The sequence below is a fragment of the Zootoca vivipara genome, chromosome 2 (assembly GCF_963506605.1).
Source record: "Zootoca vivipara chromosome 2, rZooViv1.1, whole genome shotgun sequence".
NCBI classification, from domain to species: Eukaryota; Metazoa; Chordata; class Lepidosauria; order Squamata; family Lacertidae; genus Zootoca; species Zootoca vivipara.
Genome location: NC_083277.1, coordinates 34,184,316 through 34,212,038, shown reverse-complemented (window position 1 = coordinate 34,212,038; position 27,723 = coordinate 34,184,316). Strand labels below are relative to the sequence as shown.

At 41.8% G+C, this 27,723-nt stretch overlaps 1 protein-coding gene across 1 annotated transcript; it reads right to left on the bottom strand.

Moving 5' to 3' along the window:
• Positions 1-627: 627 nt before the first annotated feature.
• Positions 628-27,378, bottom strand: EDEM1 (ER degradation enhancing alpha-mannosidase like protein 1). The gene is made up of 12 exons (XM_035106585.2): positions 26,631-27,378; positions 19,297-19,369; positions 17,949-18,052; positions 15,782-15,953; positions 14,901-15,084; positions 11,026-11,200; positions 9,157-9,277; positions 8,010-8,180; positions 7,461-7,534; positions 6,224-6,320; positions 5,653-5,838; positions 628-3,816 (listed from the first exon to the last, which is right to left on the bottom strand). Exons 1-12 carry the CDS (start codon positions 27,134-27,136, stop codon positions 3,727-3,729), a joined length of 1,953 nt encoding a protein of 650 aa, XP_034962476.2. The 5' UTR covers positions 27,137-27,378; the 3' UTR covers positions 628-3,726.
• Between the last annotated feature and the right edge of the window lie 345 nt (positions 27,379-27,723).

Here is a 27,723-nt window from a genome sequence, read left to right as displayed (position 1 = left end):
CAACTGAGCAGAGCACAAGCCTAAAGCTTCCCCCTCTCCCAATTCACCAACTCTCCTATCCTTCATCTTTTCTGAAAGTTTGCAGCTTGCTTTCCTCAAGGCACCTCTACAAAATAATCCATTTTCATGATAAAATAATTGCCCACAAAACCACAGGAAAGGGAAGCAAATCTTTTAGGTCTCTCCCACACACACACACAACCATCAATTTTTAAATGCGCCTCTGGATCCATTTGCCTAATTTGGCAGGTTTCATACCTAGGAGTACTTGTATGGCATATGCTCATAAAATACGGGTAGATTCAAGCAAATCATTTTTAGCTACCTGAAACTGTAAATGCTTGCAGGGGGGGAAACAGCTGCACCTATCCTTTTAAACTTAGCAGGATTCACACACACACACACACACCCCGAAGGAGCCACTGTTCCTAGAAGACAGGTTTCTGCAGTTGCATCATGACAGCGTGTCCAAATGAGGGCCTCCAACGTTTAAAGCCTGTAGAGGGTAAAAACTGGCCAGTCTTACACATTACGCAGAAAATGAAACACCTTCTTCCACAGGCTCCTCTAGTCACTTTTCTGTTAAAATTTTCTGTTAAAATTCCAGAAAAGACAGGCACCACAGAATTAAGAAATAGTATTTAATACAAATTATAATGTAAAATCTGTGTTACATTTTCCAGAACATCTGATCCTTTATAAACAGTAACACCCTCACCCTATTAAATACATTTTGTAACAATGCCATATTAGGCTAGAAAAAAAAACACATATTGCACATTATGGTGAGAAAATCAGTTTGGTTTTATGAATTGGCAAGTTATCCAAGCAACGCTTAAGACTCGGTCTTAACACTAATAATGCAACAGAAGTAACTGGACACTTTTTGTAACAATAAAAGATATTTTATAGGACAGTGTTGGTAATCTTCAAATATTGAAAGACTGCAAATTTCAGTATTTCACTTGGAAATTTGATCTAGTCCCTTCATATCCCCATAGATAGAGCCATATCAGGTATCTGAGTGTTCACAGCACATATTAACATCTATGAGTGGCCTTGGACACCAGTCACTAAGGACAGATACAACCTTCTCAATATGAGATTTTATCCATACCAAAACCAATCAAAATGCTGGCTGAATCACATGGGAAAGAACTATACTATTTTGACTAGAAGCACAAGTGTTTTGTAAGTGCCCTTAAGCCTTTAGAACTCTAGTGGCCTGGTTTTTTGTTTTTTGTTCTTTTTTTAAAGCAAACATCTGAAACACATTACTTGGGGAAAAATAAGCCAAACTGTAAGTCACCATTTGGACACCCAACATTTTAGTAGGCACAAGCTTTCCTAAGTTGAGTTACAAAACGTGCAATTTGCATCAAAGAGGCTACACATAGTCATAAGCGCCAATGTGGACATGCCGAAAAAGTTACACACCCAGTCAACCCCATTATGCAGACACATACACACCTTGTGATAGCATGCTTTGTTGACAACATGATTATAGCAGTGATAAACTTGTTTCAGTTTGCATTTCTCACCACATCACAACAGCTTATGGCCAGGATTTTTTTTTCAACAACAAAAACTTTGGAAATACTCAGTTTCAAAAGGCAGTTCATGACTGTGGTGGGGCCCAGCTGGGCACAATAGCAAAATTCACTAGTAAAGTACTTTGCATAAACTGCTCTATGGATTCCAGCCGATGTTGAAGTTTTCAGCATTTTTGCTTCACACATTCCCTCCTAAAGCACATGTTCTAATTATGACCTGTTAACATGTTCTCCTTTGCAGGATTGGTAGATGATGACAGCCCTGTATAACTGGTCAAAAAGCCCCAATCATTTTTATCACCTGCGCTCCCCTCTCAACTCAGGAAATGTTGCTTGACCTGAAAAGTCAGCTACTAGGTCAAACATCATAGGCATAATTTTGGAGGAAAAAAAGAAGGCCATTAAGATCTGGTCTCACCTATAGAGGTATCATGGTTTTTATAGGATTTTAATCTTCCAGAGGATTCTGAACTGTTCGCTCTCTCTTACAAATAGCAACACTGAGAAAATAGGAAGAAAGGCTGTACAGTGAAACAAAAAATCTTCTAGGCAAACATAAGCCTACTTTGAGATCCCTGAGATTCATTTGTTTGCCAAAGAGATTAAGCAAGCCCTAATTATTTATTTGATAAATATTATGTAGTATTTGAAATGTGTTTTGTGAAAGCAAACATATATTATGAACTGGATTAGGTTAGGTAGTGAAACTGGTATGTACACATTGCACGATAAGATTTGATCCAAGATGTATTGCGCTTTCCTAAGAGGAAAATGCTGATCAATAATCATATTTCAATCTACTGGAAGAATCCTCAAGTGGGTTTAAACTGTATTCCTGAAGCCAGACAGATAATCTCTTCTACCTTCCCAGCCTTACTGGGGTATGGAAGAGAGGCGTTGTTCATAAGAAACAAAGGAAGGCCTCATCTTATATCCATTTTGGTTGCCCCAAGGTGCTTCAAAAATTATGAATATTCTTGTCACAGCAATTAAAATGGGAAACAAAGGCCAGAACATCTTTGAGGATCAGCTTCTCTCTCTACTTCTTCTGCTATGTGTATATGTAAAATAGTTGCCCCGAGAAGGGGCAATAATCACCTGTAAATACTCAATTCACAGTAAACGTGAAAGGAGAGTGTACAACCCTCAAACACTACTTGAGATGTTAATCTTTTATATTGTAAAAGTACAATAGTTATAAATGATTTTTAAAAGGTTATTTCTTCCTGGAAAAGGAACAGCTCAAGCCCTTGCCTCTGTTCTGAAAAAAAACTAAGAAGGCACTAGCTCCAAAAGCTTACATATTACAACTACAAGGAATGTAAATACTTAGATTCAGGAAGATCTCCCAGAGAGGCACAAAGCAGAAGATGAATATTAACAGAATAATGTTGTGAATGTTGGTAAATCAGCAATACAAAGTATCAGATGAGTGGCTCTGTGCATTTACACCTACTAGAAGGCACCTTTTAAAAATTACTGGTTTCAGAAACTAGTAAACTCCATACACCCCTGAATGTGCAATTCTAATTAAGAACACTGTTTTCAACATCAGCCTAGATGTTAGTCCTAAACACAGTGATGCAATATCTTAGCTGATATTACAACTGCATTTCAATTAGGACATTTCCAGCAAGACACCGAGTAAACCAGAACCTATGGATCTTTTCCTACCTGAGCAATAATTAATATTGTTTATTGCTAGTTAAATAATCTAATGATTAAGCTTGGTGAGAGAAACTGCACATTCCCTTTTTTTCCAAAACCCGCCCCCCCCATTTTTTATAAGAAATATATCTAGGTTCTCTCCAACATTCTTATTTAGAATGCAATTAAGAGATGTGGCAAAACAGCATTTCTGATACAAGATACTTGCAATCCTTTTAAAAGGTCACCTTAGTCTATCATGTATTTATCAGAAATACAAGCTTCAAAGTTTCACATGCGATAACGTAGCTTACATTAGGCAAAATATCCCACATCCGACTGTATTTCAGTGATAACAACTGGAGTCTAGCATGGGGTCCTCTTTCCATCTTTAAACTGAATCCTTCATTACAATGAGTGGCTATTTAAATGCCTGCACCTGCTATAAGCTATGCGGCTCAAGAGACTCATCTTCAGAACAAGATGCTGCCTTGCACTTTAAGTATTACTCCATATGAAGAGATGTTCAGATCAAGCCCACCATCTGATCAATCTGTCTCATGTAAATACTCTTCAAAGGCAGCAAGTATCTCCTCTCATCTGGTACTCTGTTGCACTGCAAAACAGAAGGAGACGTTTTTTAAGAGTTGGAAGTTCACAGTAGCTTGCTTTTCAGGACTGAATCTTGTACCATTTGGATGGGAGGGCATGATTCACACCACGCATCGCTTGGCAACATGACAGGATCAGATACTGCTCCTAACAGAAGTAAGGGAATGTGCATACTTAAATGATGAGTGTTACTCGACACATTCATATCTTAAAAGTGTGAGAAATAGTCCTCAGTACTGAAGTTTGTCTTCAAAGATATCCAAAACTATGGTGACTTTACAGGAACAAGTAGAATATCTCTGTTAAACTGCTACATTTCAGGAACATCAGCTCACCCATTGTGATTCTTGGTCATGCACACACAAAGCTCCCTTTTACCACTGGAAGGAACTGATGAGTGAACTTGGCTTTACTGCATTAAACAAAGCATCTTCTTGACTACCTGAACCAAAATGTGCCCCTCCCCCGAGTTTAACTGGATGGTGAAGACAATTACTGTATTTCAGGCACATCCAACAGGTAGATCATGATCTACCGGTAGATCACTGGATGTCTGTGGTAGATCACTGTTAGCTCACTGGCTCCCCTGAAAGAAGCTAAACATTTTTGCCCTGCACTCCCCAAAAATGGGGTTTCCCTCCTGAACCCCAAAAAGGGGGTAGATCACTGCCAGTTTTTAACTCTGTGAGTAGATTGCAGTCTCTTGGGAGTTGGCCAATACACGCCCCTGTGTATTCGTGTGATCATGATGCAACCAAATGAATACAGCCTTTAGTATCTACATAGTTTCTGAAAAATTCAGAGCTAGGTCTCATGTGGTTCTAGTCACAACCATTCCAGAAGGGTGCAGAATTGTGCATTAAACAAATTCAGGCACGGACTATGAATTATACTGTCTAGAAGAAATTTTATGTTGTTGAAATCTCATTTCTTTCTATACATTTGGGCTTTTAATCTGCTATTGCATTTGGACCCTCATCTAGAAAGACAAGGAACACTTATACAGGGGTTCCCAGACTTACCCGGCTTCGGGCCGGTGCCCGACGCGCCGATCGCGCTGCGGGCCAGAGTGCAGGGAATGTACGCGCAGCGGACCGGAGGGCGGGGGAGTGCACACCCGTGCACATGCGCACACACACTTACTGGCACGGTGGCGCGCTTCCAGGTCAGAAAAATTGCCGAAAATCATTTGTGTGCATGCGTATGGGCCTCCCCCGACCCGGAAGTGCACCGGAAATGACCTCTTCTGGGTCGGGAGAGGCCCATATGCATGCTCACAAACGATTTTCGGCGCCTTTTCCGATCTGGAAGCGCGCCATAAGAGCGGGCAGCGATAGTCGTCGCGGACCGGATTGGGAGGCCAATTGGGCCGCACCTGGCCTGTGGGCCGTAGACTGGGGACCCCTGCACTTATATGTATGAAACAAATATGTCTTGGAGGATACTTGGGAATAGGTTGTCTGAACACTCAAGTTTGCTCCCCAAAACCTTCAGATTTAGGTCCCTGCAGGTTGGAACCTAAGATTCTAAAATGGGTTTCTGATCCTCTCCACCCCCTCAAAAGCTAATTATAAGATGATCATTCCTATTCAGCAAAACGAAAACTCTTTACAGGAAAAATACATATTGCAATTGCCATCATAATATATCTGAGCAGCATCCATGGATATACTTGCTGAAAAATAGATCTCTTCTGTTTAAGCAAGCACTCCCCCCCCCCCCCCCGGGGACACTTTATATTAGCTAGTTACAAAATGATTAGTTTACTGGGCAGAATTGTTTGCATTCCCTATTTCTGTACACAACTACTATACCCAAACTGGAATTGGTTTATATTTACATTAGAAGTAGAGTTGATTGCTCTAAGTTCATTTGGCTTTAGCTTTTCAGTCTTCTTCTGTTCTTCAGGGAAAGTATCTTGCCACAGTGAAACACGAAGACGCTTATCCAGCGATACTATATGTCCCTCTGTAGTAAACATATATCTATTGCCCGATTTGTGCACTGGGTTTTCTTCATCAAAAAGCTGAAACAAGAAATTTTTATGTATCCTTAATGTTTCACATTTAGCATAACATAACAGCAATACAGTACCACCACGTTTGCAAAATTGACACAGATCAGGAAGCATGTTACTCTGCAGCTAGGTGCCATAAAATGTATTTTGAATATGCAGATTACTAGTATAACATATTTATTATATACTCTGCCTGCCAATGTGTTAGATAACACATATTATATTATAAAACATTGTGTGTGTGTGTGTGTGTGTGTGTGTGTGTGTGTGCGCGCGCACACACACACCTATGAATCATTATAAGCAGGCCTACCACTTGTTGCTAGTTTCAGTTCCAGTGAACAAGCCTATTTTAAAACAGAAAGCCCCAAGGCTGACCATAAAGAATACATACCAAATACAAATATTTACATGTTTCACTGAGAAAAAAGCTTTCCATCCGATCTTCTTTGGACTTCTCTATAACATGGTGCAGAGTAGCATAGCCACATCTGAAATAAATTTAAAAGCCTCAATTATTACTAGCAAACCACAAATGTTTTAAGAAATTAAGCCCAGAGAGGGATAGCTTGGTCAATAGAGCATGAGACTCTTAATCTCAGGGTCATGGAGTCAAGCCCCACATTGGGTGAAAGATTCCTGCATTGCAGGGGGTTAGACTAGATGATCCTTGTGGTCCCTTCCAACTCTACAATTCTATGATTCTAATTGTACTCCAAAAGTTACTACTATTCTTAGCTTTCTTCTAGTTACTGCTGATAGAGCAACTCTGCTTTGTCAAGCAGCAGACCAAAGAGCAACAAGCATATCTTGCTCTGATATCTCACCAACACAGTGCCTCTTGGAACCATTAGAACAAATATCCCACAACCATTAGCTTGTTCCTCTCCATAATTCAGGCTGGTAGTAGTAGGAGATGGAGAGAGGGTACTGGGAAGTGTTATGGCACAGTGACAACTAAAGAGCTTCATGTCTAAAGCCCTGGGCATGCTGGGAAATATTTTCCTCCTTTCAACTCTCTTCCCCTCAGCCATGACTCCTTAGGAAACTTCTCTCAGTTGTAAGAGGCAGCAGCGACCCAGTGAGTAAACTGCACTCTGTAAGGGACTAGTGCCAGGCTGCTTTCTTTTCCTCCAAGACCTGCTTGTGGCCCAGAAAGTCAGCAGCGGCGTGTCAATTGAACACATGAAAAATACAGAGAGGCTTATAAACTCCTTTGCTCCTCCCTATAACTCATGTATTTTGAATGCATTGTAAGCTGCCACTTCAAGAAATATAGAAGTACTACACAATATAGAAGTACTACACAAAAAATAAAGTGAGATTTGCAAATCCAGCATAGGGGCTAACACTTGAAACACTGGTTTTTCAAACATCCCTTGTGAGCACTGAGATCCAAGCCACATTGTTTCTGAGGTTTACAAGCAAAGAGGTTGCTCACATGCCCATAGATAAGAGATTTAAAAATAATTCAGTGGAAGCAAGCATATTTGTATAAACTGCCACATGCAGCTCAGTTCAGAAGGAACTTCAGAAGTAACTTAAAATAAAAGGTTTCATTCAAAATTTGTCTCTATATTTTCCAATAGCTAAGCACAAGGTGATATTGAAAGTTTAGTTTGAAAACTAACTTTGCTTTTGTGTGCTTCTCCAGACTCTGAAGAATATCCATGCCTACATGGAGATAAAAAGGATTCTTTGTTGCCTAAATAAAAGGAAGGAAATAAGTGTGAAGAAATTATGCAATGCCATGTAAATAAAGGCTCAAACACTAGTAAAGCTAAACAGTTCAGTCACTAGAAAGTAAACAAACCAGATGCAAAACTATAGTTTAATCCTAGTTTGTTCTCACCAATAAGAATTTAAACAAGTTTCCAGGGTTTGGATAATAGACCATTATGCCAATTCAAATGTTAGCACTGTGGGAGGGGAGCACCACATGAAAGACTAAATTACTTAACCAGTTCTTTGGATCCTGATTGTCATATCCAAACATGGAACCCAAAATGTAATTTAAACCAACGATTCCCTCAAATAGAATAGAATGAATCAGTTCAAAAATATGTAACTATATTGGGACCACACCTCTTAAGCAGCTGCAATGGTTGAAAAGGTTCTTACTAAAATATAAGGATACATTCCTTAAGACAATTATATATTTTTAAAAAAACCTTTAATACCTGATAAAGAAGATATGTAGATTCTACTAACTCTGGCCTTAAGGGATAAAAGAGGACATCAGGTGCCTGTAACTGCCAGTTGTACCTCTCTGGAAGAGCTCCATATCGTTTCCATATGGCATAATAAAATGCATGGAGGCAAATAGCATCTTCTACATCACCTATTAAAACCTGAGAAGCAGCAAAATTGAAAAATTGCATAAATGTAGGACAGCTCACTGGTATTAATACAGTAACATTACCAATTTCCTTCATAGTATCGTCAGTCTCCCTAGGCCAGGAAAAGCACCAAGCAATAGATCAGTTATCAGGAATGCTACTCTAAAATTGTGTAGCAAACATTAGCTCAGCAAAAGAACTCTGACTTTTGAAACATATGAAAGCACTATAGCTGCTTTTGGACCAGACACCACCAAGCAAATAATAAAAGTAGACTGGGAAAACCTATCTACTAGGCACATGCTGTAACGTGCAACTCCATGTAACATTCAATCAGCTGCAGTAGCAGCTGAACTGCTACCTTTTACTGGAGGTATCAGCGGTCAAGGAACCTTAGTATCTCCTTCACACACAAACCCTTTTGCGATTATCTTGTGTCTACCACTACAACCCAACATCCGTTTCATCTTAAGTGCTAAGCAGCCGGCTGGCAAATTAATCCCCTGGGAATAGGCACCGGCTGTCTAACTTCCCACCCGCACAATGACACTAACATTGCACTTCTGAAATCTGTATGGTCATACATATGCATTTTAGCTCCAGCTGTTAGACTAGTACCCACACTTGCAAGTCAACTGCACAGTGCAAGGCAGGATTCAGAACTGAATATGTGGGGGGTCTTTCCTACTAGATGCTAGTTTTATAGAAAGGAACAAGAAGATCTACTGTATATTCCTGCGTATAAGACTACTTTTTAACCCAGGAAAATCTTCTCAAAAGTCGGGGGTCGTCTTATACGCCGGGTCGTATTTCTTATACGGCGAGTATATCCCAAACTCTATATTTTAACTGGAAAAGTTGGGGGTCGTCTTATACGGCCAGTCGTCTTATACGCCGGAATATATGGTATTTTAGGTTGGGAGGCTGAGCTCCTAATAGTACACATTTTGCAAAGCTTTCTAGGCTTTCTCCACCAAACAGAAAATACCTGAAGCCCGGGGAAAAAAGCTTGAAGAGAATCAATCCATGTGTTCATCAACTGCCCACTGAACATATTTACATTAACATAGAGTGGTGGGTCCCCTTCACCTTCATTACAGGCTTCTCTCCTAAAAGGAATAAAAAGCAAAGTTTGATTCAAAACAATACACTTTATCATTATATGTACAAGTGGTGCAAACTGAAGACAAGATTCCATTTCGTTCCTGCTTCAGCATCTCAGAAAGCGGGTCGCTTGAGCTTGGACCACCTTGACCACAACCCACTTTGGCCCAGATCCGAAGTCTCATCAAAATTTGGCCTTTGTATGACCCCCTCTAACTACAACAGAGAAATCAAGCAACAGCTATAACTTTAATTTTTTTTGACAGAAATAGATGAAAATGTGTAGGCACAGTTGTTCCTTCTGAGAGTATGAAACCTGACAAACATCAGACAAATGCAGGATTTTTTCTGCAAGAAGATGGAATCTTTAGAGTCTGGGGAATAGATTTGTTTTTTTAAAAAAATCTTGCATGGATCAATTTGTGTGCAAATAACTTTTAAAATACCTTGTAAAACTTCAAAAGGACAGATGCCAGAGTTTGAGCCTTTTGGTGAATGAATAAAATGTTGTTTTCTGCTCTACAACACCGACAGATAAAATGAGATTTATACATTCCTCCAAACCCCCAACACAAGCAAAACTAAGTTCTCTGTAAAGTTATTCCCTGGCTGGAAGTTAGAGGCCTCGTCTCCCTCTACCAACCGTATATGGAGAGTTTATAACAATCATACAGTGTAGTTCACCATTATAACCCTTCTTGCAGGATGGAGGGCTATGCTGAGAAAGTGTACATACAGCATACCTACAGCAGTGCATGTCAGTTTAAAGGCTTGTGAAACCTTTTCAAATATGCTACAGCTTTGACTCTTCTGATGTGACCCAATGTAGGAGATTATAGCAAAAACTAAGCAGGTGGTAGCTTAGTATTGTTTAAGGATGATTATAATAATGTGGTGTGGATTTAATAGAATTATTTTTTAATTGGATCATTTTTTGGATTTTTTTTCTCCTACACAAAATAGGTAGATTTGTATTGGAAAGTCATCCAGTGTACATCAGAAAATTTTCCAGTGCTTTAGAGAATAATCTAATGAACATGTTTATTTTACTTACATTGAGGAAACAAAGCTGAACACATTTGAAACTGTGAAACTTGACTTATGCTGTATTTGTAACTACCATACATTCCTGTGAAAAGGAAAATATAAGCACTGGGAAACTTTCCACCCCACATCACTGTTACTATAATGTTAGAGTAGATGGCACTATATGGAGGACAGATCCTGTCCAGAGTTCTTACAATCAATGATTTGACACAGGGAAACCAAGGAAGGGGAGCTAAGAGGAGAGAAGAGTAAAGAGGGGGAAACCATTTCAATTTTGTATACTTAAGGTTGCAACCCAAACTGTCTGCCTATGAGTGTAACAGACTTCCACTTAAACAACAAAATTTTACCTTCCACTCCTCCTCCCTGGAGGTTGGGGGGGGGCTCTTTGGAACAGATCTGAGTGGGGTATGGGGAGAGGAAGGTGAAGTCCCATTGCACAAGCAGAAGTCTGCTTGTACACATCTAATTACAAGTAGGGCGTGGGGATTAAGTGGTTATGCCAAAGACTGTACAAAAACAACAACATGGGTTTGCAGAAGAATTTGAAGGTAGACAGTGTCAATTTAGTTTGTTGTACTAATCACAGTTTCTAAGTGTACATCAGAGGAACACATAATTATTCTTAAGGAAACAGATGTTCCATGTTCCAACCAGCCCAGGCAAGTTTTACATCCTCCTGAAGATAGTAACGTAAGGAACTTACCCTCGCCTTAAGTAGTTCTGAATACTCTGATAAGCATCATTGAACATCTCTAGATCTTCTTTTTCTCCAAAGAGGATGTAAGATTTCAAAAGATATTCATAGAAGGAATCTAATCCTGCTCCCAAACCACTCTGCTTTCCAACCCAGTGGCCAGTTTGAATATTCACAACATTGCCTATGAAGTAAACACAAAGACAAAGATTATCCAAGAATAGCTACATAAATTGTTGCATTTATACACTGCTTGGCTGATAATGCTAAACGTAATATAAAATTGCTGTATAAAATGAAAGAAATTACAATAAATCTCAAAAGCCAGAGGATGTCAATATAGAAGTCAAGCATTACACCCAAAACAGAAGTCTGGATGCAAAACATTCAGTATGGGAAAGCTAGATCCCTTTGCATCGTCTTTTAAAAATAAAATTGTGGCTTGGGTGTTAGCGGATCTCCTTCAACAGTCTGCCAATATAAGCACTCCTAAAGGGGACTTTAAGCTTGGACTTCCCAAATCATTTCAAGAGGATTCTAGGGCCATGGGTTCATTAAAGTACAGTGGTACCTCCAGTTGCGAACGGGATCCATTTCAGAGTCCCGTTTGCAACATGAAATGCCCGCAACCTGAAGCGCCATATCTGCGCTTGTGCGCATGTGCGAAGCACAATTTAGCGCTACTGCGCATGCGCGAGCGTCAAAACCCGGAAGTAACCCTTTCCAGTACTTCCGGGTCGTCGCGGGACGCAACCTGAAAAAACATAACATGAAGCGGACGTAACATGAGGTATGACTGTATGTGAAGCACAGAAAGTACAAGGTTTTACTAAAAATAAACTTTGAGAACAGGGCTTAGAAGACCAACAGCACAGTTCACAAATAATTAGTTGTACCGGATATCCCATCTTCATCATCATGTACGCACATATCTGCATTCTACACCAGGTGAATATATTGCAGTACAGTGGTACCTCGGTTTATGAACACAATTGGTTCCGGAAGTCTGTTCATAAACTGAAGCGTTCATGACTTCCGGTTGGTCGCGACGCCATCGTAGTTGGAGGTCCGTTCAGCGGAGCAGACCTCGGCACTTTGAAGAAAGGGGAAAACGCTCCAGCAAAGCGGATCCCCTCGAAAATCCCCAAGTCGAGCGTCTTGGGGCCAGACGCTTTTGATGTCTGGCGGGCGTCAAAAGCGGGCTCTCCCCCCCCCGTAAGGCTCTGTTTTGAGCCCCCGAGAGCGGGGGGATCGGAGCTGCGACGCGGCAGACATCAGATCGCTAACTTCAAAGTGCGATGCTGCAGGACTACGCGGCTACAGCGATCAATTCTCCCAAAGACTTGGATTAAAAGTGTGAGTTGGATTTATTGGATTTTAATTCGGACAATTTGGACAAGGGAAGAGACTTAAAAAACGGGAGTCGGTCTCTACCCACTGAGAAATTAGGAAGCAGTGTTTTAGCCCTAAGCCGGGGGGAAAGGACACAGAGGCTTAAAATCTTCAAGGAAAGACTATAACTTCCCCACCTAAGGCAGGGTGAAGGGGGGAAGAGTTATAGGAATAATAATAACCCTGCAAAAGCAAGAGAGAGATGTGGGGGAAAACCCTTTTCAACCCGGGATTCGGCACCCCAGGAGAGTCAGCGAGGTGCCAATGAGAGGAAAGTTTGACAGCTGTCAATAATAAAGTTTAAATGGTTTGCGAGGGAACGAGAAGACACATACATGTTGCATTATAAGAACTTTGGAAATTATTTTTCAGCCATGTTGGATTCTTTTGTTCTGGAAGTCTGAGTCTCCATTGTTCTTTGTCCTCTAATCTCTTTTCTGCCCTTGAGTTGGAAAGAATGTCAACATCCGGAACACCTGCTTTCCAGAGGACAGTGTTAAAACTGCTGGGAGACTTTGTAATTGGGCAGCAACAGTTTAGTGCACAGTTAGGAAGCACCAGGGAACAGTATCAGGAATTGAAAAAAAAACTATTCAGAATGGGATGGATAATGGAAAATTAATTCCTGATGACAAAATGCAAAAACACATAGAAGAGGAAGAAGGAAATACCCAACAAGGAGAAAAGAATGATCAGGACTTTCATGACAGTTCTGATCTTTTTGAATTGGAAGAACAAGAACTGGAACTGATTTCATGGGAAATGTGGGAAAATGTGAATAGGCAAGGGAAAGAGTTTGTGGAGATGGGGGCAGAAGGAGGGGAGGACAAAAATATGGCTGGCAAAATGGGAGTGGGATGAGGAAATTCTGAACTTTAAGCAGGGCAGGAAAAAAATGGATATGGAATCTGGATTGTATTACGGAATTGCTGTATCAAATGGGGGAAGGAATCTAGGGGAGAGGAGGAGGTATGGAATAATTAACGATAGAAGAAAATATATGGGAATAGAGAAAGGATTAAGCATATGAAATTTTTCTTGGGGGAAAGATTAGGCTAGGGAAGAGAAAATATGATATTTGTTAGAAAAAATGTTTATATGAAGTTTGAAAAATTTTAGGTTTAGGTAGATAGTTGGGCGGCTCACTGCCTTTATTAATCTCCTCTATTCTAGGGCCTCTTGGTGGCAGGGGGCGGTCCTGGGGGGAGGGAGGGGTGGTGAAAAACCCAATTATAAAAGGGACCATCTTGGTCTGTCCACCAGCCACAGGGTTCTCTCGTGGCAGGAGAGGGCCTGTGGAGGGGGGGATAGGAAAAGATGGAATATGTTGAAGAAGAAAAAGAGATAAAGTTTAGGAATAAGGATTAGCTGTGTTTATGTTAAAGAAAATGAGCTGAAATTGGGTCATATGAAACTGTTGTGAAAATATAATTTGGTCAAAAATGAAAATCAGTTGGGAGGTATCTGGGGAAGTCATCAAAACAATGTCAAGCAAATTATGAATTAGAAAATGGGATATGTGTGTTTTTTGTTGTGTTTTTTGTCTTTTAATCAATGTTTGCTTAGATAGTTGGGTGGACACTCGCCTGCATCTCTCCCTGCCATACTAGAGCCTCTTGGTGGCAGGGAGGGGTTCTGGGGGGAGGGAGGAAGGGGTGGGGAAAACCCCAATTATAAAATGGACCACCTTCGACTGCTCACTGTTCATGAGACTCACTCGTGGCAGGAGGGGGCTCGTGGAGGGGGGATCAGAAGAAGGGGGACAATATGTTCTGTATGTTTTTTCTTTATTATGTAAAATCAATAAAATTTATCATAAACTGAAGCGTTCATAAACCGAAAATTCGTAAACCAAGGTGTTCATAAACCAAGGTTCCACTGTAATCAATACCCATATTTGAGTGTTTCTATAACATTGCCATGGTGCATTCACTAAATTAGGGTGGGATAATCATTCACTAAATTAGGGTGGCTTCACATAGTACGCAGCTAATATATATTCCATTGTGTGTACATGCAGCAAGGATCCCAGACAATCCCATCTCCCAGTTCTGTAATATGTCTATCTATGATGCACCGCTCACAAACAAAGATCGGATGCACTAGCGTTGAAGTAAAAATGTATTCCTAATATAATTGAGGATTCTTAGGCAATTGGGCATAAAGGTCCCAGTGCCACCATACAAATGACGCTGTGGTTAGTTCAGTGGTATAAGCTATCACAACTATGCAAGTATCATCTTATCTCCCACAACTGCTCCCCTACCTTGCTGGGGGGGGGGGGAGGGTGGAGAGATATCTGGTTTTTAAAAAACTTGTCTTCCACTCATTGCAGCTTGCCTTTGCTTTTTTATTAATATTGCTATGTAAGTCAATCTGTGAGGCTCACTTGAAAAGCAGTATATAAATATCTTAAATAAGTAATTTTTCAGGATTATACTACTGTTAACAAATTCTGTTAATTATGCAAGACCCATAAACCTATTATGCACCTAATAGTCCAGTGTCATTGCTCCTTAGACTCCAGAGTGCTTTCACAGCTCGACGGGCAACCCATTCAAAAGTGGAATCGCCCAGAAGCCTGCTAAGAATTCCAAATTCCACCAATAAGGATCCAGCTCCTGCAGTGCAGGTCTCATTGTTGCTGCCAGAAGGAACTCCTGTTCTTAAGTTTACCTACACAAAGATAAGAAGGTTTAAATGTACATTTCTTGAAAAGCAAGCAGCAATAAGGATCCAGCTCTTGCAGTGCAGGTCTCATTGTTGCTGCCAGAAGGAACTCCTGTTCTTAAATTTACCTATATGAAGATAAGAAGGCTCAAATGTACATTTCTTGAAAAGCAAGCAGTTATATTTCTATCTTTTGCTTCCTTCATTTCTACCCCCTTGATAATCAAGTACAAATATAAAGTGACTTGTGTGTTTCATCAGTGTTCTGTCATGAGGTTGCATCATATTCCACAGGGAATCTGTCTTAAAAGAGTATCCAGATTAACATGAGGCATGTAAATACCCAGACATCAAAAGACCAAGTCAGACACTGCAAAATCTTCAACATGGAACAGCTCCAGGAACGCAGTCATGTTGAGGAACCAACAGTTGACCTAGGGCATCCATTAGATTTTTAAAGTGAGGGCAAAGATATTTTCCACTGTCAGGCTGTATGTTTTAACATGAGAAAGCAAGGCCTGTAAACACAATGTTCTGACACAGGCATTACTTCCTCCACAAAGCTACTATACGTGGATGATTTTTCAATCTAGTTTTTCAAAAAGTGAACCTTATATTTAAGACCCATCTAGCCCCAGCAAGTGAAAGTAGAATGAAGTATTAAAGAAGGTTCCATGAAAACTGTTCTTCATGGCACACTTACCCGAGGATATGGAATTCCTGTTTTGGTGTTCTCAAAAGCAGGTAACAGTCTTACAGCCAGGTCATGAGCCATATGCAAGAGCTCGTTATCATAGCCCTTAATAGTCATATCCCCAAAAGGCTGCTTGGCATCTGTTATGATGATATGGGCTGAAAGCAAGCTTCCCAAAACCCTGTAAGAGATACGTTTTAAAAGAGACAATATATAATTTGCTACATTATGTGATATGTACAGCATATCAGTTATCAAAGTTAGGTTCAAGCTGAAGAGCAAACAGAACATTAGCTTGAATCAGGAGAGGGGAACATTTTTCAGCCTAAGGGCTGCAACCCTCCTGGGCAACATTCTAATCGCCTCCATCCATTGAAGCAAGGATCATCATCAGAATTCGAGGACACATACTAGTCAGGCAAAAAACACCTGGGGTGCAAAGCAGGGCCACTGAGGGATGTGGCCTGGGGAAAGGGGTGAAGGAAGTTCCATGGGCAAAGAGAGGCCTGGCTGAGAGACACATTTAGGCCTTGGACCCAAATCACATTCTATACTCTTCAACTGAAAGGTCAAAATGTAAGATGCAGAGTATCTTAATCTGCTTCTTGAGCTATTTCACATCCATTTTGTCTACCAGCACAGAATTCAGATAATCTGCTGTCATTTGCTTCATTTTCCCTACTATCACAATGTCTTAATATCAATTTTGCCATGTCCAAACACAATATAAATTGTTTTATGTTTATTCTGCACACCATCCCATACTTGGCAATATTCTGAGCTTGCATATCCTGAGCAAGGACACATCTGTGATTGTAGTCTCAGCTAACAAGGAAATACCAAGTACAGTACAGTTGAATTAATTAATTTAAGTGCAGGACCTAAATTGAGCTTTCAGCATCTAGTTAGCCTCTTAAAAAGCTCTGAAAAGTATTAGCTAACATTGAAAATTCCAAGCCAGGATGCAAATCACTGTGATAGGTTTATATATCTCCACTAATCCATAAACTTACTGTTTCTCAATTATTGTTTTTTCAAAACCCTCAATAGAAAGTCCTCTTAAGTTAAAAAAAAATCACTAGAACAGATTACAAACCTTTGCTCTATCTTTCTTATAAAGAAGCCAATGCCAAAATGCTGGCAATTTGCTTAGCTGCAAGAGGCAAAATAGATATATCATGACTCAAATGCATTGACACATTCTTTTTATTTAACTAAACATAAGTAAACCATAGGTAAAGCACAAAAAGGCAAGACTTGACAACCTTTAAGCAATGAAGTCACAATTGAGGGGTAAGAAACAAAAAGGGTATGTTTATTTCAGTGGTTAATTTCAATTCTGCCAGTTATAGGTAACATACTGTACATTTCTTGCTTTTGAGTATCTGAATGTGGTTAAAATTGCAGGTGTTGGAAACAGAGTTGAATGTGGCAAGTTTGCTGCTCTCTAAGCACAGTGAGTTCTATAACAAAATTAACTGATAAACTTGCATTAGTACTTCTGCACACAGCATGCAGTAAAAAGACTAATAAGCAGGGCTTTTTCAGGGGGAACTTGCCAGAACTGAGTCCCAGCACCTCTCAGGTGGGTACCATTGCCATTCTAAGAGAACGAGTTCGTTGTGAGTTCTGGCATCTCTTTTTCTAGAAAAATAACACTGCTAATAAGGGCAGTCACCAAGATGCAAAGCAGCACCCCAACTTGTAGTGTGTTTTTTTTATTTAAAAAATGAGAGTGCAAAAAGATGATGATGTAGGGAGAGATATGGCTGCATACTCCATTCATAAAGCACAACAGCATGATCCATTAGTACAGCAAAAAGTTTGGTAACTCTCTGTAGTAGATGGTTACAGTTTTACTTAAGCACTTTGCTCCTAAGGAACTTCATGTGTGTCCTCTGCTTTGACTTCAGGGGTAAGGAGAAAAAATACTGCTAGGCATTTAATATTAAGAGGACTAAAATTATTGTCAGTTCCCTGCTGGTGTTTGTTTATAATAAAAAGTGGGTCCTCTTTAACCCTCTCTTTGCTTTAGTGACACTATCACTCAAAAGTACCAATTTATTACACTATGTTGTGAGACAACAAGCAAGCATAAATTAGCTTTCTTCTGAAAATGTGATAAATTTAGTTGGTGCTCACATACAATGCTCTCAGATTTTAAGTGGCAACCTACCTAATTGTTGCTTCAAAAACTTGGACGGTTGAATCTGTGTCAAACGATACTGTGTCTATCACTAGTTTCACCGCTTTCTGGAACTCTGAAGAATTTCCCATTACCTTTAAGGCAAAACATAATTATCAGATTAAATAACAACAAGTTTTTGTACTAGCTGTTTAAAATGTTTAAAAACAAAAATTAAATATCAGGCATTACGAAAAATCGTAGAAATTTCCATTGTCACATTTCCTAAATCCCAATGATATTTTAGGACCTCAAAAGGTATCGTCCTAAAAACAACACAGTATTAGAACACAAAGCCTCATAATTTAAGTGTGATGGTTTAGTAAGGTGTATGATTTATGCAAAAAACAAAAGCAAATACCACAAAACTATGCCCTATACAAAGTTTCAAAGTATAAGAAAACAACTTCCAGGGTTAAATGCATAACTGTCTAAACAACACCATTTAGAGAAGCTATAGTGATTTGTCCAAGCTAAAAGCAGGCTCTAACACTAATACGAATGGTGATGCAGTTAAAATAATCACAATGCAATGGCACTGGCGTGATTCCACCAGGAAGAAAAGGATACAAAAGTCTACTGTGGCATGGATCTTAATAACATTCAATAATTAGGGTGGTCATAAAAATATCAGATGTGTTGAATCGAGCTTGCTTGAAAGAATTATTTTACTTTAAAAAAAACCTTCCTCATTTAAGAAAATTACCTTGGCAGCAAGACATACAATTGCAATTGCTTACAATTGACTCCACTCCGCTCCATAGAATCTGCTGGCACATATAATCAAATATCTCACTGGTTGTGACTATCACCAAAGCCAGACATGAACTGAAGCCAATAGATCCCTTTCCCCTGAATAAGGGAGTTCCGTTTCCAGCAAAAGAGAACTCAGGGAAGGAGAGTTATCTAAGGGGAAGATGTTGGCACCTGTCTGTCTCGAGAGACAATGGAGTGCACCTCCTGGGGTGAAATCAAACTCCTGCATTAACAGCACCGAGGTGACCTCCCCAGGGCGCAAGCCTGGACAGTGTGTATGGAGGTCCTGGGCTGCCTACAAAACAAGACCTCCTTCTCAGCTTCACTGATGTGGTCCAAAGGAAAGCAGAGCAATACATTTGGCACCAGCCTGGCTGCAGGAGTTGCCAGAAGGAGGCGTACAAGGCACCATCCAACCATCTTAGGGACTCCACTCCGGATTTGGATAGTATGGGTCTTTGCCCAGAAGACATCTGTGTTAACCAAGGCAAAGCAGGAAAACAAGAGGTGCATGTGTGGGGTTGTAACTGCTTTTGATCATTTTTTTCCTTTTTCCAGTAATTAGAAAACAATTTGAACTCACTGCTAGGGTATCCAATGCATCAATCAGAGTAAGCGAGTAGTTTCCCAGGACATCATTGATATTCAGATTTGAACTGAAATAAAGTCAGTTAGAAGTTAGTTCTATCAGATTTTTTAAAAGTTAGTTCAAGAATGTAGTCTATAAATCTTGTAGCCCAATACTAAGCTTGATTATCTGGATGAGAGTCCTAAAGAATTTAATGAGATGTGTTCCCAGCTAAGTACCCAAAGGATTGCAGCCTTGGCCCCATAACATAGATGCAGTATTAGCACACTCCTACAGTAAATCAGTCTACTGCCATGTTATACTTTTAATTCAGTCATATGCAATTTCTTTCATAGTAAGGCAAAGATGCAACTTGCGTCAACAGTCATACCATGGATCTCGAATGCCTTGGCTCCCAAACAAATCAGCTCCCAAATGATCAAAACCCAGGAGTGTTCTGGTTTTCAAACGATTTTTGGAAGCCGAATGTCCAACGGGGCTTCTGCTGCTTCCGATTGGCTGCAGGAGCTTCCTGCAGTCAATCAGAAGCCGCGCTTTGGTTTTTGAACGTTTTGGAAGTCAAACGGACTTCCAGAAGGGATTCCATTTGACTTCCAAGGTACAACTGTAATAGAACACATAGTCCACCAAAGTCAGAAATAGGATATAAGTGAACTATGTTAGGCCTAGGTATTTTGACTTGATGGACTGGACACATCTGAAATTAAAGTGACACAAATATCTAGAAGCTATACTATTGTCTGTATAACCTAGTGAAATAAACGTATACAAGCCTAAACTGGGAGGTGCAACTTCAGTTACTTGTTGTGCTATGAGCAAATTAGTACATCATCAGAAAACTGTTCATTCTTTTTCTAAATTAAATTAAAAATGATTCTTCTTATAAGGCTTGATACAAAAAGCAGGACAGGATCATTGTGCTGTATCTTCTCACTGAGCACTCTGCTGTTTAAAACAAAACAAAAACTGGTGCTCTCCAGATGTTGCTGAATACAAGTCCCATAACCTTTTGTCATGCTGCCTGCTGCTGAGGAAAGTTGCTGTCAAAAATAGCTAGAGGGCACCAGGTTGTTGAAGGGTGGATTAGGGCACAGGTGTCAAACACAAGGCCCGGGGGCCAAATCCGGCCCGCCAGACCTTGTCATGTGGCCCGCCGAGCGCCCCAGCCAGCAGGACCTTGCTGCTGAAGCGCCGCGCCGACAAAGCGCCGACAAAGCGCCGACAAACAGCTGGGGTCGGGGGGGTAGAAAGGTGGCCGGAGCAGCGCCGCACGGAGAGTCCTGAGCCTCTGCTACGCAGCAGTGCTCTGTAGCACTTTGAATCCTCCTCCTCCTGCCACGGCTTGGCGCCTGGAAACGGCTGTTGCTGCTGCTGCTGCTGAAGCACAGACAAAGCACCCAGCAGCGCCGCGTGGAGGAGGATTCAAAGTGCTACAGAGCACTGCTGCGTCCCAGAGGCTCAGGACTCTCCGCACAGCGCTGCCGGGCACCGACCCGGCAAGCCGCCTCCTCCTCCTCCTCCTCCTCTTGCCTCACCTCCTCCTCCTCCTGCCGCGGCTCAGCCTCACGAACGTGCAACTCTGAGGCTTTACGCACTTCTCCTAAAACGGACACCCGCTGCCTCATGCTGCACGGGAAATGCTTTTTGCCCCTGGGTCCCTTCGCACTCTTTTCTGGCGCTGAATCAAGGCAGCGACCCCCCCCCTTCCCTTTCTTTCTTCCTCTCTCTCGTTCTTATTCTTTCTTTCCCTCTCCTTCCTTCCTTCTTTATCTCTGTCTTCTCTCCCTCTTTCTTTTTCTTTCCTTCTTTATTCCTTCTTTCCTACTCTTCTTTCTCTCACCTCTTTCCTTCCTCTCTCCCTCCTGCTCCCTCTTTTCTTCCTTCCTTCCTTCCTTCCTTCCTTCCTTCCTTCCTTCCTTCCTTCCTTCTGTCCTTCCCATCTTTCTTCCTCTCCCTCATTCTTATTCTTTCTTTCCCTCTACTTCCTTCCTTATTTCTCCCTTTCCGTCTTCTCTCCCTCTTTCTTTTCTTTCCTTCTTTATTCCCTTCCTTATTTCCTACTCTTCTTTCTCTCCCCTCTTTCCTTCCTTCCTCTCTCCCTCCCACTCCCTCTTTTCTTCCTCCCTCCCTCCCTCCTCTCCCCTCCCTCTCCTCAGAAACATAGGATGCTGCTTTATACTTCTGGCCCTTAAACCCTGGAACCAGGAGAGCAGCTCCAGTGAGTCAACCTCAGCCAGTCTCTTTGGTGAAGGGTGGTGGCTCACTGACAGAACATCTGTCCTGCATGCAGAAGGACCCCAGCATCTCCAGGTACTAGTAGCTCTGCAAAGGTCCTGCATGAAACCCTAGCGAGCCTCCACCACCCAGTGCAGTTACCAAAAATCATTTTTCAATAAATTGTACAATAATTTTACATTTGAATATCTACTTGCCATTATTCTGACTATGTTTCTGCTTTCAGAGCTAGTTATTACTTACATTATTACAAAAAAGTAATAATTGAATGCAGTGACAATAATTTATGATAATAAAGAGTGGACACATAGTCCTACAGATACAACCGGCCCTTTGAGGGTGACCAAACTGCTGATGCGGCCCCCGATGAATTTGAGTTTGACACCCCTGGATTAGGGTATATATACTGTACTCAGGATCAAAACACAATTGCTTATCTCTTCAGACACACAATAAATAACAAGGCTGTAAAAGGGTGTGTTTTCCCTTCTTTCAAAGTGTATGTAGGGATTAGGATGGGATCCAAAGAAAGTACAAATACATAAATTCAGAGCTTAGCATGCTGTTTTTGCTACAGCGACCACTGAAGTGAGAAGCCACTGTTCAGTTTAAGTTACCCTGTCTCCTTGTGAGAACTATTTAACCAAAACAGCAATTAAGCTCTCTCATCATTCTTTTTTTATGAAATTTTCTCTGTTCTTCAACCCAGCCTTATAGTCTTAACTAGGTCCCAAAATGTGGCAGAAATGCATGATTTTCAAAAAGTAACTTGAAATATCCATACAATTGCTCAAATTTGAGGCTGTTATACAAACATCTGTGTGCCAGTTAAGTCTCAAATCCAGAAAAGGAAGTAGCTCAAAACTGGTAGACAAGAAACACAGAAGCTGCTTGCCGTGAAAATAGATTTTACAAAGCAAGAATAGCTAGGAGCATGAATACAGTCATGATATAGACTATTTTGACAAAAAGCTGTAATGTAAGCAGCTACGGTATGTTTATAAATACAACATTTAATACAACACTTCCTTCCCTTTTTCAAGTACTGGAATAAAGTTACCAATGTGACCTTCAAATTACTGAATTTAGTCTACAACCAGCATTCAACACTTCAAGATATTTTAAAGTTTTGAGTAGATACTTATATTTTGAAAATATGTTGATTTGTTTTAGGAAATAAAAAAGAGAGAGAACAGATGTCTTTCTCCAAGAACAGTGTTCTCTGGACCCAAAGCACCATTCAAAATTCAACAAGATGGTAAAAGTTGACAACATCAGCTTGTTCTTTATAAAAAGCATTAAGATTTACTCTGATGTTTCTCAACCCTGACAAAAACTACCCTAAAAGCACTTTCTAAGCATAAAATTATATTTTCCTTACTGGTGCATCTGTTGAGAAATAGCCACACAGGCAATTATAAATATAATCTGGAAAGACAGAATGGGCGAAGTCCACACATTATTATATAACTTTATATGAAATAAAATTTTAAGCTCAAATTGCTCTGCTAGCACAGGCCTATTTGTTCAAGTGATACATAGCAAAGAGCCAAAATTAAATCCCCAAATAATGTTTAGGCTAGGTCTAATTGATTTTTCCATGTGCTCCACATATGTAACTGTAATCCTGATCAGATTCTAAAACATCAAGCTCATATTGATTCCATCTTTCTGTAAGCACCTGTCTTACTTAACTGGGGATGTTGGGCAGAAGGCTATATTTATGGTGTAGCTTTTATATAAAATTTAATCCAATTATCAGACAATGCAACATATTCCAATAAAACATGGATTATTTTGTATTCAAAATGTGTCTTTTAAAATCTGCCATTCAAAAGGTTCGTTACCAAAGGCTCCTGATTAAACTTAGCGGTGATAATAGAACATATAATCTTATAGATCACTGAACGGTTTAAAAAAAAAAAGGAAGCAGCAAGTAGACTAAATGGATAGTTCTCACAACAGATGTATGTAAGAAGCGAGGCTCCATCAAGGATCCATTTTGTGCTTTTTCATAATGACCTGGACTCTGGCAGAGTGAGGTAAAATTATTCAGGGTGGTAAAAAGAAAAAGGGATCACAAAGAGCTCCAAAAAGGTCTTTCTCCAAACAGGGCAATGTCAAATGCAGTTCAGTTTAAGTGTAAAGTTAACTGATGCATAGTGAGGCAAAAAATTAAAACCCACAAAAATTATACACACCAATGGTGAGCTAGTGATGACTGACCAGAAAAAAGGTACTGAGGTTGTGGTGGGTAGCTCAATTAAAATGTTGAGCTGGTGTGTAACCGTTGCAAAAGAGGTGGATTCTGTATTAGAGATCAAATTAAAACTGTCAATATTGTCCTGCCTTTACACAAGTTTATGGTGCCACCACATTTGGAATATTATATACAATTCTGATCCACACATTTTAAAAAAAAATTATTGCATAGCTAGAAAAGGTGCAGAAAAAGGCAACCATAGTGACTAGGGATTAGAGCAGGTGTAGACAACCTAAGTCCCATGGGCCAGATGCGGCCCATTCACCTTCTCAATCCAGCCCATGGACAGTCTGGGGATCAGCTTGTTTTTACATGAGTAGAATGTATCCTTTTATTTAAAATGCATCTCTGTGTTATTTGTGGGGCCTGTCTGGTGTTTCTACGTGAGTAGAATGTGTGCTTTTATTTAAAATGTACCTCTGGGTTATTCGTGGGACATAGGAATTTGTTCATTTTTGTTTTCAAAATATAGTCTGGCCCACCACAAGGTCTGAGGCACGGTGGACCGGCTCACGGCTGAAAAAGGTTGCTGAATGATGACCCCTGGGTTAGAGCAACCCCACTACAACTTTTGGGGCTCTTCAAATTAGAAAAATAGATGAGGGAGGAAGACACGATAAAATGCACAAAATTCTGCAGTGTGTTGAAAGAGGATAGGGAGAAAGAAGGTGCCACAAGACACTTTAGAATTACACCTCCATAAACAATCCTAGAACCCATCCAGTGACACTCAGGACAGACAAATGTACCGCTTTAGACACACAGTAGATAAACTATGGTATTCAGTACCAGAGTCAGGAACTTGGGTGGCTTTAAAAAGGGATTAGACAAATTCATGGAGAATAAGACTATAAACGGTTACTAGTCATGATGGCTACATACTAGAATCAAAGGCAAATAACTTGCTGGGGAATCATGAGCAGGAGAGGCCCCTGGATGCAGGATAAAAGAGGACTTTGATCTGATCAAGAAGGTGTTTCTTTATGTCCTTATGTGTGTTCTGTGTGGACTATAAGTTTTTGTGATCTTATTTACAAAGTGTCATTTCAAGGCTCACTTACAAATAAGCTTGCAGGAAAGCATAAAGAATATGGGATGTAGATTTATTAGCAAACATGTTAAGTTGTTGTTAATTAAGCAATGCACATCAGTGAACTGCACAAATCAGTAAACTACAGTACTACTGCATGTATCTTACTTAACCAGTAGCCATTAGACAAAACACTGTTGTTGTATGTAGGTTTTATGTTATTTGTTTTTTATCTTATATTTTGGAGGGACAATGTATAACTGCAGGAGACAGAGAAGCACCAAGAATATATTAGTAGCAACCAAAGTTTTAGCAGCAAAGTTAGTCTTTGCAACCAAGGGAAACCCCACTGTCAACTGTGTCCCCCTCCCAGGAGGAATGAAGCAATGCTCATGCAATTTTTGAAGCACTCTACGGTTTTTAAGACTGCAAACAACATGTAAGATGGCATCACTGGGTGCAACATAGTTGGTTCTGACATTTCTGTAAGAATAAGATCCAATAAAAGAAACTAGAGGAGACCAATAGCTGTCATACTCCAACCGTCACCTTTGCGCTTTGGAAAGAGTACATATATGCAGTCACTACATACGTAGCTCTCGTAACTGTTCAGTTTTATTGCTTCTGAATATGAGTGCTTGTCCTATCCACATCCGTACCTTTACTGCCAGTTTCACCTCTCCTAAATCCAACCCTTCCCAGCTCAAAAAAGAGCTCCGTGTTTTCACCTAAAACTCTGCTCCTCACCCATTTCTATGCACAGGGACCATTCAACACTGTTGTTGTTGGTTTTCCCTTTAGCATTGCAACTGGAGTTAGTGTCAATACATCCCTACCTTTGGGTTCCCAGACCAACCTATGGTTCTTACACTCACAGTAGTTACAGCAATAGCTCCACACCCATGCAAGACTCCTGGGGCAAGAACAGGGCAGGATTTAGGTTTGATGAGCCCCTAAGCTACTGAAGGTAATGGGGCCCTTTATATGTCCAGCTGTCCTTTGTCAGGACCCATTACTTACATCATAGGAGCCTACACAACACAAAACACTGTTGCTGTATGTAGGTTTTATTTTATTTGTTTTTTATCTTATATTTATGGAAATGTACATCCAATTTTTCCTTCAATTTTTTTGGGGGCCCCCAGCTATAGCTTGTATAGTTTATACGTAAATCCGTCACGGGGCAAGAAATGGGAACATGTACTAATACAGTACATATACTAGTTACTGTATGACTGCTAAACCACAGAGGTGGCAGTTGCTATCGGCTTCAAATGGGCTCCCTTTCAACTTGCTCCCAGGGCCAATGGCAGAATATCCCATAACCTGCCCCCCACAAAAGAAAATACTCTTTGAAAGGTGATTCAAAGTCTCCCCACTTCAAGCCCTTAAGTTGCTCCACTCTTACTTTCTTGTCGAGTTCAAGTTAACCCGCTGAAACAGATGGGACAAGGTTTTCACACCCACCCACCGAAAACCCTCAAGTCCTCTTCTCCCCTCTTAAATCCATTCTTTTGCCAACAGCCCAGGCACATCGCGTCCAATTCCCTCTCCCTGCCCGACCTCCAATTCTCTTCTCTCTATCTCTATCCATCTCTCTCTCACACCCCCGCAAAGCAAGCAGGAAGGCCTACAGGCTGGACTGCAGGGCCCCTAAGCACGAGCAGAGCGCGCATCCCACCCAGACCCCCCCCCCGGCCACGACCGTGGGACGGGCGTCGGAGAGGGCAGAGGAGGGCTGGGTGCCCAGCCGCGGAAAGAGTCCCCCCTCGCGACCGACCACCCACCAAGGCTACTCACGGGTCAGCTCGGTCGGGCCCCCTCCCGCTGCACTCAATGGGGTTCAGCTCGTCCTGGGGGAAAGCGTGAGCCATGTAGTTGTCGTAGCCGAAGGCGAACATGCCGCGGGCGGCGTCACGGAGCTGGGCGCGGAGCTGCGGAGGGAAGGCGCGGCTGTAGCGCTCCTCGTACTCGTCGCCGTCGCCGTCGCCGCCGCCGCCAACACCGACCACCCTCCTGGGGGGCGGCGGCGAGGAGGAGGAAGCGCTGCTACCGGCTCCCCGGGACTTGCCCAAGAAGGAGGCCCAGTGCGGGGCGACCAAGCCGGCGTCGAAGGAGCGCGCGTCCGAGAGCAGGGAGGCTCCGGCTCCGCCACTGCCGCCTCCTCCTCCTCCCTCCGCCGGGCTGCAGGAGAAGCCCCGCAGCCGCTGGTGGTAGAAGCCCAGGCTGGGGCCCGCCAGCCACAAGAGCCCGTGCCCGGCCAGCTTCAGCGCCACCAGCGCCAGAACCAGCGACCGCCATTGCATGGTCGGAGCCGTCAGCAGCGGCGGCGGTAGCACCACGGCGGCCACCGCGCGCCCCTTTCACGCGCATTGCTTTCAAGCGGAAGCTCCGCGACTGCCGGAGGAGGGGACCGCGGAGGGGGGAAGCGCCCGGCCTCCCCGCCCCTCAGACTCCTCCCCCTCCTCCCCCCTCCGTATCCTTGGCCGAAACAATAACACGTCTCCTTTAAGGGCCGACGGGTGTGAAGAGGAGCGGGAGGGAGGTGTTGCCGAGATGAGAAGGAGGAGCAGGAGGATTGTGACAGGGCCGTGTCGGGGTCACCGTTGCGGCCGTCATCACGCGGAGACGGCGGCGGCGCGGCGTTTCACACCCGTCCCCGCCCACTTATAGTTTCTTTCCGAGAAGCGGTCGAAGGAAGATGACGACAACAACGCCGATCTGACGAACTGACGTGGCGAGCCACGGTTTCCCCAGCCGAAGAAGTTAGCCAATCAGAGGGTCGAGAGTGTTCCCCTTGGGTGCACTCGGCGCGGCCTTCCTGGTGACGAGCGTGAAGGGAAGCGCTGCCGCCGCTAGAGGGAGTGCTTGCGTTTTAGCTTAGTTTGTACAG